The sequence below is a fragment of the Manis javanica genome, chromosome 2 (assembly GCF_040802235.1).
Source record: "Manis javanica isolate MJ-LG chromosome 2, MJ_LKY, whole genome shotgun sequence".
NCBI classification, from domain to species: Eukaryota; Metazoa; Chordata; class Mammalia; order Pholidota; family Manidae; genus Manis; species Manis javanica.
In genome coordinates, this window is record NC_133157.1 from 207979313 (window position 1) to 207993978 (window position 14666).

Sequence of the window (14666 nt, forward strand, 5' to 3'; positions counted from 1 at the left end):
CATAAAATTTATTATTTTTTTAAATTCATTTTGGAACTTATGAAGCAAAAAGGAAAAACAAATGTCTGTAGGTTCTCAGGCAGGCAGCTGCAACAAAGAAACAGGAAGAAGATGACCATGGACACAGAATAGAAAAGACACATCTGTTTGGTCTTCCATAAATTTTAATACAAGCTTTATACCAACTGCACCACTATCATCTTGTCTTTCCTTAAAAGATAAGGGCAACAGGCAAGGGGTCTTTTGACTCTTTTAATTAATAAGAAATTATTACCCTTCTTTGGGAAAATTTAGGTTTCAATTGAGTTTAAATGAAAATAAGCAGTCCTTTTGGTTGTGTAATTTTCTAAAGTTGTTGCAAGATTTTTGTGCTTAAAATTTCATTGCATCTGTTTAAGTCACCCTTTAATCCTGCTGCGTGTCACTGCATGCCTCCATCTCAGCGGAGCCCTGGGGCCTGGAGCTCCACTCTGCCCCCGGATGAGGGCTGTGCTGGGCGGGGATGTGGGAGCTGTGCTCGTGCTGTCTGAAGCAGGGGGCCCTCTCTCAGGCCGGTTCCCTCCTCCTTAGAGTTCTCAACCCGATGATTTGTTACCAAACAGTACTGGTTTTAAATATAGATGAACTATGGTGCTATTTTGGTAGAACTACAATGTTTTAATTGTTAAATCTTCTTTTCATTGATTTTTCAGCAAACAGAACAAGAAGTAGAAACAGTATTGGATAAGGCAATGGTCCTTTTAAGGTTGATGCAAGAAAAAGATATATTTGAATGTTATTATGAGCAACACTTGGCAAGGAGACTTCTCACAAATAAAAGTGTTTCTGATGACTCTGAAAAAAATGTGATATCTAAGTGAAAGGTAAGTGGTACACAAGATGGAATGGAGTCTGTCCAACCAACTGATGTTTACCACATGATTAAACACTAGTAGCATATGATTAGAAAATACTTAATTTAGTTAAAATCTTTTTTAATTAGCAAAGGTAGATTTTTTTTTTTCAGCAGGTTATACTTTTGTACAGGTTCTGGGACATTCAGAGTTGGCTGGAATTTCTCTTGGTATGACAGGGCACTTTCATGGAAATGGGGAGTATCACCGTATAGTTCTGTTTCACAAAGTGTGGTCCATAGACTACCTTTACCCATTACCGCCTGAGATGCTTGTTAAAAACAGAGTTCTGGGCCCTACCATCAGGAAGGCATATCAGAATCTGAAAGAGTCTGGGAATCTACATTATAAAATAGAATCCTTGGGTTATTCATAGAGCAACTCTTGGAAAGATTTAGAAAAGATGGCAGTAGCTTGGAATAGTTTATTTCTTTGTACATTTTCTCATCCCAAAATCCCTCATTTATTTATGTTTGTGTTTTTCCTTCATAGACTGAATGTGGATGTCAGTTAACATCAGAACTGGAAGGAATGTTTAGGGATATGAGCATCTCAAGCATAACTATGGATGAATTCAGGCAACATCTACAGACAACTGGGGTAAGATTCTCCACTTATTTCTACTTTTAAATGAAATTCATTCATTTAAAGTCTTTTTGTTTTTAATTAAAGCATCGTTGATAACAATATTACATTGGTTTAAAGTATATGACACTGTTATTCATCAGCTCATGTAGTCTTCTGCAGTGGGCATTTTCATCCATTATGAGAATTGAATTGCTGGGGTTGGTTCCTTAAATGTCATGAGAGACAACATATGTATTGTCCGAGTGCTTTAAAAATCATTTTCCCCCAGATAAGCTCTTCTTCTAACTATCAATGTTAAAATACTTATTTCTTACTCTTCTAAAACTAAGTTTATCCTCCCTACATGAAGGAACGCACTGAACATTTAATGAACAGTGATTCTGCTGCTGTAACCATTCTAGATCACGGAAAGAATCATGGGCCGAGACAGGCGTCCTGAGTTTTAGTGCTCTTGCTTTCACTCGCCCTCAGCACCCAGCGCTGTGCTGTAGGAGACTTGTTTCCCCGCTATCCTGTGCCTCAGTCTCCTCATTCACATCTGTAAGATCAGCCTAAATGGGCCTGATGTCTGACGAACTGAATATTAAACACTGACACCAGTGCATTTTAAATGTGATTTTGTATTGTGACTCCCAAAAGGCAGTAAGCTAGAATCTATACAGCTTTGGAGTCCAGCGGGGGTTTTTGTGAGGATTCAGTGAAGTTCAGAATTTTGTTTCTTTCTTACTGTTTTTCAACTTCACCTTTAACCTTAAGTTTTAGAGAACTCCAGCTTTTCTTTGACATTTTCTCTCTCAAATAGTATATACTGCTTTGTAATTAAGACATGTCACACCCATGAAAGAAATTTGGAGATCTTTCTGCTGATATTTAAATATGAGATCACTTCTACTGGTTCCATAGTCTCTTCACAAGTAAAATAAATGAAAATACCTAATTCTATAGAAATGGGCATTTATATATATTAAGGCATTACTGGGACTTCTGGTCCCTCTCTATTTTAAATAGTTGTATAATTTGCCTCATATTTGTAGTGTAGATGAGCTGAGAGCAGAAAAGATAAAAGTCTACAGTAAATAGAAATTCGGTTGGGGAGAAACTGAATAATGTGATGATCCTAGATACTTTTGTCTTTTTTAGATTGTTTAGGGATTTGTAACTTTAATACATTGATACATATTTTCATGTGATTCAGTTTTTTTTTCTGTTCATTCTTATTCTTCGACTAACTTTACATATATTGAGAGCTACAGCGAGACAACTAGTTGGAATAAATACTCTGTTGAAACTACCTGTAAGGGAAGGTTCAACACCCTTACTGTTTTAGGTATTGTTGAAAATTACCTGGCCTGTGATCTTGAAGGCCCTTTGACAAGAAAATTAGGTTCTTTGCTCTTGACTACTTTGTTGGGGTTGTCTCATTTAAAAAGAGGGAGAGAATGATTATTCAACATAATGATTTCATCAGATCTGTTTGCCTTTCAGTTGTTTAAAGTTTGTGAGTTTTCCAGACTTAAATCTTGATTGTTCAGACATACCTCTCACTCTGGTAGAGTATTTGTTTAGTAATTTGTTAACTACAGTAAGGAGAGTACTTATCAAGATGCTCCATTTTTTCTGCTAATTTGATTGCAGCTTCTACTTAACTATAAAGCCACTATTTACAAGGAATTATTAGCTTTCTCATAATTGTTTATGCTAAGGACCTTAAGCTCTAAATTTCCTATACCTCAATCTGCATTAGACAAATTTGATGAAAAGTGACAGATTAATCAAAACAGATCTTGAGCTTTCTGAAATCTTCGAGCCCTTTTAAAATATCACCAATCCTGCAGCTGATGATTCTTTGTAACTTTCTTAAAGGTTCTCGGTCTGCTGAAATATACCAAGACACTGGCTCTTCACTTTCTTTTAGAAGTCATAAAATAAGTACTTTCTTGAAATTCTTATAATAATTGTGGTATATTTTACTTAGCTAAATCTTAAGCTGAAATAAATTTAAGTATTTGTCCATTTTTACCTCTGTTTTTATCTTTAAAACAGGGACATGTAAGGAAAACCATCTTACAATCATATTTCTGTTTATATCACAAATCACATCAGATCCTAACAAACTTTTCTGGTACCTCTGTCTGTGTATTTGCCCCTGTCATGTGCTATCTGAATATAGGCTAAGTGGCCTCAAATATTGCTAAGATAGTTAGAAAGAGACAATACAAACTTTTAGTAAAAGTTCTTTAAGGTTTTTTTTCCCTTCTATTTAACAAGTAATTCATCAAATGTTTTCTGTGCAAAGCATTGTTGTAGAAGTGGGTATTTATAGCAGAACAAAATAGACACAAATCCTGCTATGATGGAGCTTACATTCTGATCTGGGAGACAGATAATGAACCAGATAAATAAACATAGCACCTTAGCTGCTGATAGGAGCTGCAGAGGAAATCTGCAGCAGGGAAACGTGGTTAGGGAAGGCCTCCTTTAGAAAAAATGACATTTTGAGCAAAGACTTGAATATTAAGGAATTGTGTGGATATATGGGAGAAAGATAAAAAGACTTCATTGTCTAGGATATATTGAATCAAGTTGTGACCCCCCACTCCCAGTCCCCAATTTCAACAAAAACAGTTATCCGACCTACTCTTTTCATCCTCTGAGAATCTCTGCTATGATCATCTCTCCTATGCATCATCTAAGATTTCTAGTTGCAGTTTTTCTAAAGTGGAGTAAACAATTAGTAGATATGTGGGGAGAAATCTGACTGTGGAAAACTTCTTTATATTATAGATTTAATTTCTCTCTTTTAAGAATCCGTTATCACCAAATCATGAAGGTTAGATAAAAATGGCGTAATGGTTTAGAACAAGCTGTGAATATCAATAATAAAGATAATACTTCACCCTTAAAAATTCCTATTGATACACTTTATTGTTTTCTTTAAAATTAAATTTGTTCAAAGAATAAATAATTGTGACAGTATTTCTTATGTATATTTTCTAGAGGTAGTCATACATTATACAAATATTTAGATCGCCTACTATGTAGGACTGGATATACAGTGTCCCGTGGAGAGGTTGTTAAAATGTGAACTACATGTAAAAAACAAGTTTTGTCAATGTAGTTGAAATGTGAATGGTATACTAGAAATATGTTGTTTGTATGTTAAGATGGTTTAAAAGATTTAAAAGCTGAGATAAAAGATACTACCATAGAAATTTCTTTAAAATGATGGTGATATATGGTCCCTTGATATTTTATCTGTAAATCAGCTTACAAGCCATAATGTTACACTTCTCAGTGACACCAGTAAGACTTTGTTCACATGCATAGAGTTATCCTTTGATTAGTTTTTTATAAAGCCAACAACATAAGCAATAATTATAAATATTTCCCAAGATAGTTAAAATTTGGAATACACTGGGATAGGTCTAACCTTTAAGAAGAGTTATGTGCTAGATATTGGACATGGAGCTAACTACTTTGATAACTCTAACACAGTGTCAATGTGGAATGGGTAACAAATCCTAGTTAATTGGGGGGCATATGTCTTTCTCTTCTGCACAGGTATCTTTAGGTGGTGTTGACCTCACAATCCGGGTGCTAATGACAGGATACTGGCCCACTCCATCAGCCACACCAAAGTGCAACATCCCACCAGCCCCAAGACATGCTTTTGAGATATTCAGAAGGTAAACAGAAATACAACTTTGCTTTTCTGAGTGCAAATAATTGTCCAAAATTGAAATAAATTTGAGCATTGGTAGTGTCCCTGATTGAGGCTATACTCCATTTTTAACCTCATGTTCTAAAGGAGAAGTTATTATCCCTATGCTTTTCAACTTGTAAGAAAGAGCTGTATACATTCTTTTCAGAGGAATGTTTATTAATGTCTTTTCTTCAGCATTCAGTGCATGGTTAGGAGTATATTTTGTGTTGTTGATGTCTAACAGTGGCTTAGGGTGAATTGATTATGAAGAAAGGTAGTCTTCAGAACAGCAGTGACTGAGCAGAGGCCAGGGGCAAGTGTACCAGTAGAAATTTTTTAGTATGCTACGTTTGTCATTTAATACCTAGCGGAATCACTTAAGTCTTTTTCCCTCTATCTCCGTCTCCCTCCCCCCTCCTTTTATTGTTTCCTTTTCTGTAAGTTACTGGAGCTGAGCTTGATTCCTGAGATTTCCTTGAGCTTTCAAAGTCTCCCTTCCAGACACATTTGTTAAAGTTGTTATCCTGTGGTTATAGTTTCCCACGTATAAATTGCATGATTCTCTGAAACCTGATTTGATTTGCTGAAGGTTTTACTTAGCCAAACGCAGTGGCCGATAGCTCACGCTCCAGCATCATATGGGTTCTGCAGATCTCAATGCCACCTTTTATGGACGAGGTAAGAAGGTAAAAATTGATAGTTTGAACATATTTATATTAAGTAACTTAAAAGTAGTCTGTAGAAGTGATTTGTGGATTTTTTGGACATGCATAAATTATTAAAAATAATTTTTAGTAATTATTAAATAGGGTATATTTTTCTGTTTCAAATATTAAATGGGGGGAACATAGCTCTTTGATTTACTTCTATTCCTTCAGTTATTAACTTACTTTGACAGTATAAAGACTACACCAGCAATCTTCCTTAAGGAAAAAATAATAGATACTTACACATTTTATTTATGTGTAAATTATTAGACTTGAAATAGTATTGCATAAAATAAAATGGAAATTGATTTGATGGATACAAAACTATGAGTCTTTTTAAAATTTTCAGTATCCTGTAACCCTTATTGCCAATAAATAAAAATCAGGAAAGTTAACACTTGAGATTTGTGAGATGTACAAAATGTTACTAAAGTGAATATTTAAAAATTAACAATATTCTAGTGAATTGCCTTATTTTTACAATGTGATTGCTTTTTCATATCTAAAATCATGAGGTTTAGAGTAATAATTTACTTGTATTATTTGATGTAATCAGTCATTGACCTTCAAATAGAAAAATAGTAGCTTTAGCCTTGAAAAGATTTCAGAACTCACTGATTATAGTGGACTTTATGGGACAGAATCTAAGTTCACTCTAAGTAGGTTCTATTGAGCAAAATAAAATTCCCTCTTAAAAAAAATAAGAAAAAGTAGGAAAGAAAAAAATGAAATCTCCAACAATCCCAAAATGAACTGATCAGTTTCTTGACTTTGTGGAAAATAAATGAATGGACATAAACTCTTTTTGCATTCGTGCAAAAATAGGACTCGCTTGCTCTGACTAATCTGAAGCTGCTTTTACTGCGGTGCATTGGTGTCGGGGACACTCAGAAGAATGGTCACGGTTTTTTAACCTTTCAGAAAGCCTGTGTGTGAGAGCTTAAAACACAGCAATGCTAAGGCTGCTAAAGACCCACTCTCTGGAAGAGAGGTTCATCCTCCTGGGGGCTTCCCTTTAAAAACAATTTTAAAGGCTCTCACTCAGAGGAGCACACATGTAAAATCTAAGTTTCAGTTAACTGAAGCCTAAAATGTGGCAAAGATGGCAGGGTGACCTAGAGGCAAAGGGACATGATGTGAAGTTTGTCAAACTCAAGTCTGAGTTCCTATCCTTCTCTCCATATTGATGTGACCTTGAATGGCTTTCTACAGAGTTGATTGAATATTGCACAGAACATAAAATGGCTTTTTGTAAGCACTTTCAAATGTTAGTTCTGATTCTCTTTTATGTTTATGTGTATATGTGTAATAGTGACAGCCACCATGAACTGGAATGCTTACTGTTTTCCAGACCACTGCCCCTCAACCTGAATTCCTGTTTTCCCCTGCTTATAAGGTGACTCCAGTCCTTTTCCAAAATTTTATTTTATTTATTTTATTTTATTTTATATTTATTATTTTATATTTATTATTTTATGTATTTATTTTATATTTTATTATTTTTATTTTCTTTTCTTTATTTTATTTTATTTTATTTTTTCTTTTCTTTCTTTCTTTTATTTTATTTTATTTTTTATTTATTTATTTTATTTTTCATGTTTTATGCTCCTGGGGTCATTCTGGTGAAAAACGTCATTTAGTTGTTCCTGGACCAGCTCGTTGGCTTCCAACAAACGCCGAGGCACCCAGGCGGAAGTCAGTCCCCGCCGGGTCGTCCAGCCCACACGCCCAACGTTCCGGCCGCCGTTGGCCACACTTTTTTTTTTTTCAATAAGACAATTTAAAATTATTTTTATTTTTAAGATTAAAGCATCCTCATTGACAGTTCAGCAACAGTCCTTGCTTACACTAGAGCAGGGGTCCTTATCACTTGGTTTGGCCCAGCCCTCTTTGCTGCCTGCTTCTGGTAAATACATCCCTTTCTTTTGGTGAATTGCTTATCATCCCCATTCCAGCCATGGGGCTATTTTGGGGGCTGCCCATCATGGTATCTATGGCTACCAGTGTGGACATGTGATCCAGGCTGGGCCATCCATCTGAGCTCTTTCTTCCTTTGGATGTTTTTTCTTAAGCGAGATGAAGAGAAGCTGAGCTGGGCACCGTGAACTTGGAGCTGCCCGTGGCCATGGTTGGGCCTTGTGCGGTCTGAAAGACTGAGGTATGCTAGTGTCCGCTCCGGCTGTGCATGAGGCTAGCCTTTCTCTTGCCGTTGGCGGGTTGCTTATGTGACTCATGTGCTTCCCATTTGGTGTCTTTAGTGTCAGTTGGGAGTCTAGCATGTGCAGCCAAGCATTCTGATATTAATACTATTTTTTCATCAGATCCCTGTCTTATTTCTTTCCCGAATCCATCTGAGCTGATCAATCCCTTGCTCAATGAAGATAATCTGCACATCCTTTGTTCCTGCCTCTGGCCCAATTGTTTTCCCTGCTAGGAATGTTTGTCCTGTCTTACCTCGTTCTCTAAAGCCTCACTTCCTTAAGTCACTCTTCCGTGAAACTTGGTTTGTCCTCCACAAGTTCAAGAGAGTATTTCTTTAGCTTAACATCTAAAGTTTAGATTCTAAAACCTGAAAATCACCCGATATTATTTACTAATTGGTATTCATCCTTGCTATGTATCTACCCAATTAGAATAAAAATTTCAAGCTCAACTTAAGTATTAGAACTAAAGGGACTAGTTTCAAATTACAAACCCGGTGTGGGGTGGAATTCGTTGAAGTTTCTTTCCTTAAAGATACTCATGTCTGACTGATGGTAATAGAGGAATGCATTACAATGGAAAAATGAGAGAGTTTAAGCCATTCCAAGTCTCTAGATTGTTAGGGGTTTTGGGGAAGAGACAGAAAGTAATTTAAAGAAAGTGTTGGAGTTTGCTAAATGATAAACAATGGAAAACCATAAGCATTCCATGATCTAGAAACATAAAAAATGTCACTAGAACCTTTGAGAGATTTCTGGAGCAAAGAAGATCATGCTGTAGCCAGGTAGTGCAGTAGGGTGGAGACGTGGTATTTGAGAAATAGCCCAAGTTTAAGCTAGAGTTCGGGAACAGAAGGGATAGATGGGAAATCAATCTAGGATCAAAGAGGGTCTTCACATAGCCACAGCGATGGACCGAGAGTTCAGTGCAGAGAGTTAACAGGGAGATTATCTAGGGGAAACTGTTACAGCACGAGGGAGTAAATTGGGTGATGAACAGAAGTGGGCTTTCAGGGTGTGTGGCAGAGTACACGAGGAAGTTTCTCATGAATCAGGGGAGTGTATATGGGAATGATTCACAAAAAAGGTGGACATGTGTAAAAAAGAGTTAGAGTTTCCCTCACATACAGACAGACCTCTGATTCCAAAGGGTTTGAAAGTAATTTAATAACAAACCTCATTTGGAATTTGAAGGAGAAACTAGCAAGATCCTGAAATAGTTACTTGAAATTTGAAGTCTTTTTCATTTAAAATTATTCTAAAGATGCCTATGAAAGAAACTGGTTTCTTATTCCTCCTCCCCCTTGCACCAGGGCATCCCATATGCCTATTTAGGCCAACTTGCTCAAGTCCCCCGTATGTGGGAGGATACCTTGCCTATTAGGATTTCAACATGTGTTTACTACGGAATCTAACCTGTCATTCTACAGTTCTGAAGAAGAGTCAAATGTGTATTACCTCAGGAAAAATGACTTAAATTGACATGACAGATATTAAAAGACTGGTATAAGATTTATTTGAACAGCAGGTTGTTAGGGAAGGGAGGCAGAGGGAGTACAACTCATAAGAGAAGGTGGAAGATAAACACCTAAGTACTTTAAATTCTGCCTTGGGCTAGCCTTGCTCCTAAAAAGTCCTTACCACAGCAATCTGAACGCAGTGAGCAACCAGATAATTCTCACCTGACCGGCTGGCTGGCTCCAAGTCTGGCTGGTGGTCTATCTAGTTTACCAAGGACCCGCCCAGGTACATGCAATAGAGGGTGTTTGCTAACCTTTTTAGAATTGATGATGCCCCCTGTTAGCCAAATGGGGAACACCAGAGGAGAAAGACCCCTACTCAGCCTTCTGTTCATGTGCCATCCCTGGTCTCAGCGCTTCATCTTTAAAATGAGAATCTTTAACCCAGCATTGTGATTTGGAGCCCAGAGGCTGGCTCCTTGCCCCGTTCTCCCTGTTGTACTCTTTGTGAACATGCCTATGTCTGTCTTCCTCTCTTAATCATCTTTGCAGCCTTGGTGGGGAGGGGGGCCTGCTTCCAGCATTTTCTCAGTTCTTTACAAAAGCAGGTCCTCAAGGAGCGTTCAGTCCCATGTGTATTTCTGTGGCTAGGACTCACCTTAGGAATGTTGCATTTCAAGCACCCCTCCTGCACCTCTCTCCTCCTGTTCTCTAATTTTCCCACAGGTATCAAGGAGCTGTTTCCTCTTCCTCCCTCTCCACCTTGTACGCACATAAATCTATTCACCTTGTATCCTCACAAAAGCTTTCCTTAACAGCCACCTCTCCCATTGTCCCTGGCCACCCTAGTCACTCTTGACCCCGTTGCTCTCCATTCTTCTCTTTTTAGCATTTACTTCTCCAGCAAACTGTCTTATGTGTTTGTAGTCTTTCTCCACCACCATCCTACCACCCACTACAATGTCAGCTTCACAGGGCACATCTGTGCTAGTTTATCTGCTCCCGTATCCCAGCACCTACAGCAGTGCCTGGGACTTAGCAGGTGCACAAAAACCTTTGTGCAATGACTGGATGAGCACAGTTCTGTCCGCCACTTGCAGCTGCCTGCTGCCAGATCCTCGGCTCGGTGGAGTTGAGGGTTGTGTGACCTGCTCCTGCAAACCTGAGTCCACCAAACTTGTGTAGGAAAAGGTACATCCCACAGGAAAGGGGCACACATGAGGATCCCAGTTTTGGCAGAATGGGAAATGGAAGTCAATAGTTTAGGACAAAAGGAGGAAATAGAACATGGGACAGAGCTAAGCAAAAAAAAAAACCTGGTTTAAAACAAAATAGGGAGGGGAGCTCCAGGTGTAATTTCTGGAATATTTAAGTTGGACTGGTAGGCATAATTATTCAGTTGCAGCTTTCCACAAACACACTCTGTGGCCTTGGGTCCGTCATTGCTAAACTCTGAGCTTCCAATGTCAAACTTAAAAAATGAGGAAGCTGGATGTCTTTTCAGCCCTTTCCAGTGGCCCTTCTTTAAAAGAGGAGTCCCAGGAGAGTGTGATCTGTCCTAATGCTAAGTGTTAGGGATTGGAGTGCAGGAATCCCAAGTCGACAGAGACCTAAGAAATGAGATAAGTAAGGCTTACCTTGGAGTGTCAGCATTACTAATCAGAGCCCAGATACGCAGAGCTGTCTGAGGTATAAGATAAGGTTTCTAGGCCAGTAAGACCATGACAGTCACCAGTTTCACTATGTTAACATGTCTAAAGAAAAAAAAAGTGTCAATAGGGGAGGGCAGGGTGTTCTCTAACCTTGGAAAGACAGAGAGGACAGAGGCAAAGACTGGCCCTGCCTTGTCATATGCATCTAGGAGAAGGGCCTTAACCCTCTGTGCTCCCCTCCCAGTAGAAAGGCTGGCGTCAGAGCGAGGTAACATGCAGCTAGTGGGCTCTGAGTATTTTCAGGAGACTGCAGGACAATGGTTAAGAATCCAGTCTCCATAGCTGATTTTAAATCCTGACTCTGTCATTTACTGGCCATGTGACCTGGGCAGAGTATTCAACTTGTATCTCTACTTTTTCACCTGTGAAATGGGAGTGATAATTATAGTAAATATTCCCAAGAATTGCCAGGAGGACAGAGTGTAAAGCACTTAGAATGGGGTTGTTATAATTCCATTGGCAAAACCATTTCCTGCTAGTATGCATGTCTCAGACGTAATGATAGTAGAAATTTGTCTCCCTTCTGTTGAAACTTTCAAAAAACAACCTATTCCTTCCCATGTAGGTTTGCTTACAGAGAAAAAAAAAATGTGTTTATCACAGGGATTCTGAGGAATTTCCATCCTAAAGCTTGTAACATCTTATGGCAAATTGATAAATTACTCCTAGTATACCTGGGACTCACAGATTGCCTGACCACGGAGACAAGATACAGGTGTGATGCAAATGGAGAATTTTGGTGCAGGGACAGGTGCTTGTTGAAATCTTAATCGCCACACTGGCATTCTGGTGCCTGTCTCCCTCATGTGAGTTTGGGTTTGCACACGGACACTCAGGCTCTGATTTCCCTGCAAAGTGATATGCACGAACCTGCAGCCTCCAAAGAAGAGGTCAGGTCCAGCTGGCTTTCCCACCCACCGTGGTACACCCACATCAGCTCCCTGTCTGATCCTGCACGTGCTCTCCCTGCCGTGGGTACCTTTATATGACAGAATAATGAGCTTTTGGAAAATGGTGGGTTAAAAGTACAGGAAAGACAGGAGCTGCAAGCAGAAACACTGATCCAAGGGTGACCACTGACCTGCCTGCAGTGACTTCCCCTCCTCAAAAAACCAAATGTTTTCATTTCATTCTGGGACCGTGGTTTTCAGGCATTCCTCTGGGCTTTCAGTTATTCTCAGTGAAAAGTATGAGTCATTCTGGAAGGGTTAGAGAACGTTCAGTGATGATTCCCACATCGGTTGGAATCTGTTCAGTAAGATTTCTTTCCTCCTGACACCTTGCTGTGTTGGGTTAACCTTTAGGAATTAACCGATTTGTGAGTTTTCTTCTGTGAGTTTTCTTTTGTTATTGAGAGGGGAAAGAGCTGAAAGGCGAGGTGCATGGGAAGCATAATACACTTAAAGAGGTCTATGAAAAATGGTGGGTGGATAACCTGAGGGGTTCAAGGACCAGGAGGACTCAGGGCGGCTCAGCTTTGTCATGGGTTCTGCTAGCATTTTCTAGACTGGCCTGGGAAGGTAACTCAAGATTATATTGCTCCCCTGGAAAAATGCAACTCGAGCTCCAAGTTAGTAACTTCTAAAGGAACTTTTAAGACATGATCCATTGAAGCTGAGTTCTTAAATGGTGGACTTCCTATATTGGATCTTGGGAAAAAAGAAAGAGTCCCAGGAAGCACTGGGGAAAAAATGATTAAGTCAGAAGCACAGACATACCATGCGTTGGAGCTAGAACATGTGTCCCCGAGGTGTGGGGCAGGCCGTGACCTCCCGAAGACCCTGGCAGGACAGACACCTCTCCAGAGCCGCGGTAGAAAGATGCCCTGCATTTAAAGAAAGGAGGTTTGGGGCACTAGGGTTATGCTGACGTCTGCCTCCGGTTTCCTGGGACAGCCTCCCCTCCTGACTCTCAGAGAGCCCTGGGCCTCGGTCTGAGTCCACCAGAGAGTTCTTACGCCAAGGAGAGACCCGTAGGAACTCAGCAGGGGAAGCCAAGCCTTGGTGTGAGGAAGCCAGAGTGAGGAGACCTGGATCTAGACACCCCGTGGGGTTAGGCCTGAGGGACAGTCAGCGGGGGGTGTGAAAGGCAAGGGGGCTCCGGAGTATGAGTGAGGGGCCCAAGGCAGGCCGCCCCGACCCGGCAGGGGGGCGGTGTGGGCGCCGGCCGAGAAGGGAGTGGAGCAGAGCGGGCTGGGGCGGGGTGGGGAGAAGGCGCTAGGGGAGCTGCCCCCGCGGCGACGCGCGCTCCGCGGAGGGGGGAGGCCAGGGTCTGGGCCGGCGCGCGGCGGCCGCCGAAGCTGCGGCGGCCGGAACAGGTGAGCGGCGGCCGGGCGCTCGGTCCCCGCCCTTCCCCGCGCGAGTGTCTCCTCCTTCCGACGCTCCCCGGCGCTTGGCCGCGCCGCGGCCCCCCTTGGTTCGGGGTTTTGCAACCGGCCGCTGGCCTTTTTTCCTCCCCTGTTTCTGTCTCTCCTTCTTCTTTTACGTTGCTCCACCCCGCCCAGGATCAGGCGAGGGGAACCAGCCGGGCTGCGGCGGGCAACTCGCGCCCGGCGCGCCCGCGAACTCCGGGAGCCGAGCCCCGCGCCCAGCCTGCTCCCAGAGAGGCGCGCTCTCCTCGTTCCCCCAGGCCCCGCGTCCTCCCCCCGCAACCTTCCCCACTTTTCCCCCTTTTGCAATCACATGGCATTTTAAGAATGCCGGTAAGATGGCGGTAGCGGCGACGGCGGCGGCAGCGGCGGGGCCGGCCGGCGGGGAAGGCGGCCGGGCGCAGCGGAGCGGGCTGCTGGAAATTTTGGTGCGGGATCGCTGGCACAACGTTCTGGTGAACTTGAGTGAGGACGCCCTGGTTCTGAGCTGCGAGGAGGGCGCTGCGGCGTACAACGGCATCGGGACCGCTACCAATGGCTCGTTCTGCAGGGGCGCTGGAGCCGGGCACCCGGGGGCCGGGGGCGCGCAGCCTCCGGACTCGCCCGCCGGGGTCCGCACCGCCTTCACCGACCTGCCCGAGCAGGTGCCCGAGTCCATCTCGAACCAGAAGCGTGGCGTGAAGGTGCTGAAGCCGGAGCTGGGCGGGTTGGGCATCAGCATCAAGGGGGGCAAGGAGAACAAGATGCCCATCCTTATCAGCAAGATCTTCAAGGGGCTGGCGGCAGACCAGACCCAAGCCCTGTACGTGGGCGACGCCATCCTGTCTGTGAACGGAGCCGACCTGCGGGACGCCACCCACGACGAGGGGGTGCAGGCGCTGAAGCGCGCTGGCAAGGAGGTGCTGCTGGAAGGTAAGGGGTTAACGCCGCGCGCGGCGCGCACACACCCACCCTCCGGCTCCCGCGGCCTCACACCCACCCGCCTTCACACCCCAGGAGGCCCGGGTGTGTGGGTGGCATGGAGTTATGACAAC

The 14666-nt window shown here is 42.2% G+C and overlaps 2 protein-coding genes across 2 annotated transcripts in view; both read left to right on the plus strand.

Moving 5' to 3' along the window:
• LOC140845705 (serine/threonine-protein kinase TAO1-like) overlaps positions 1 to 6442 on the plus strand; it is an 88674-nt gene extending 82232 nt beyond the window's left edge. Inside the window, exons 20-22 of the mRNA XM_073220520.1 lie at positions 1386 to 1493; positions 5043 to 5167; positions 5774 to 6442. Coding sequence (XP_073076621.1) covers positions 1386 to 1493; positions 5043 to 5167; positions 5774 to 5804 — 264 coding nt within the window. The 3' untranslated portion in view covers positions 5805 to 6442. The remainder of the gene's footprint in view (positions 1 to 1385; positions 1494 to 5042; positions 5168 to 5773) is intronic.
• Positions 6443 to 13534: 7092 nt separating this feature from the next.
• LOC140848020 (beta-1-syntrophin-like) overlaps positions 13535 to 14666 on the plus strand; it is a 168066-nt gene continuing 166934 nt past the window's right edge. The window contains exon 1 of the mRNA XM_073230075.1: positions 13535 to 14544. Coding sequence (XP_073086176.1) covers positions 13971 to 14544 — 574 coding nt within the window. The 5' untranslated portion in view covers positions 13535 to 13970. The remainder of the gene's footprint in view (positions 14545 to 14666) is intronic.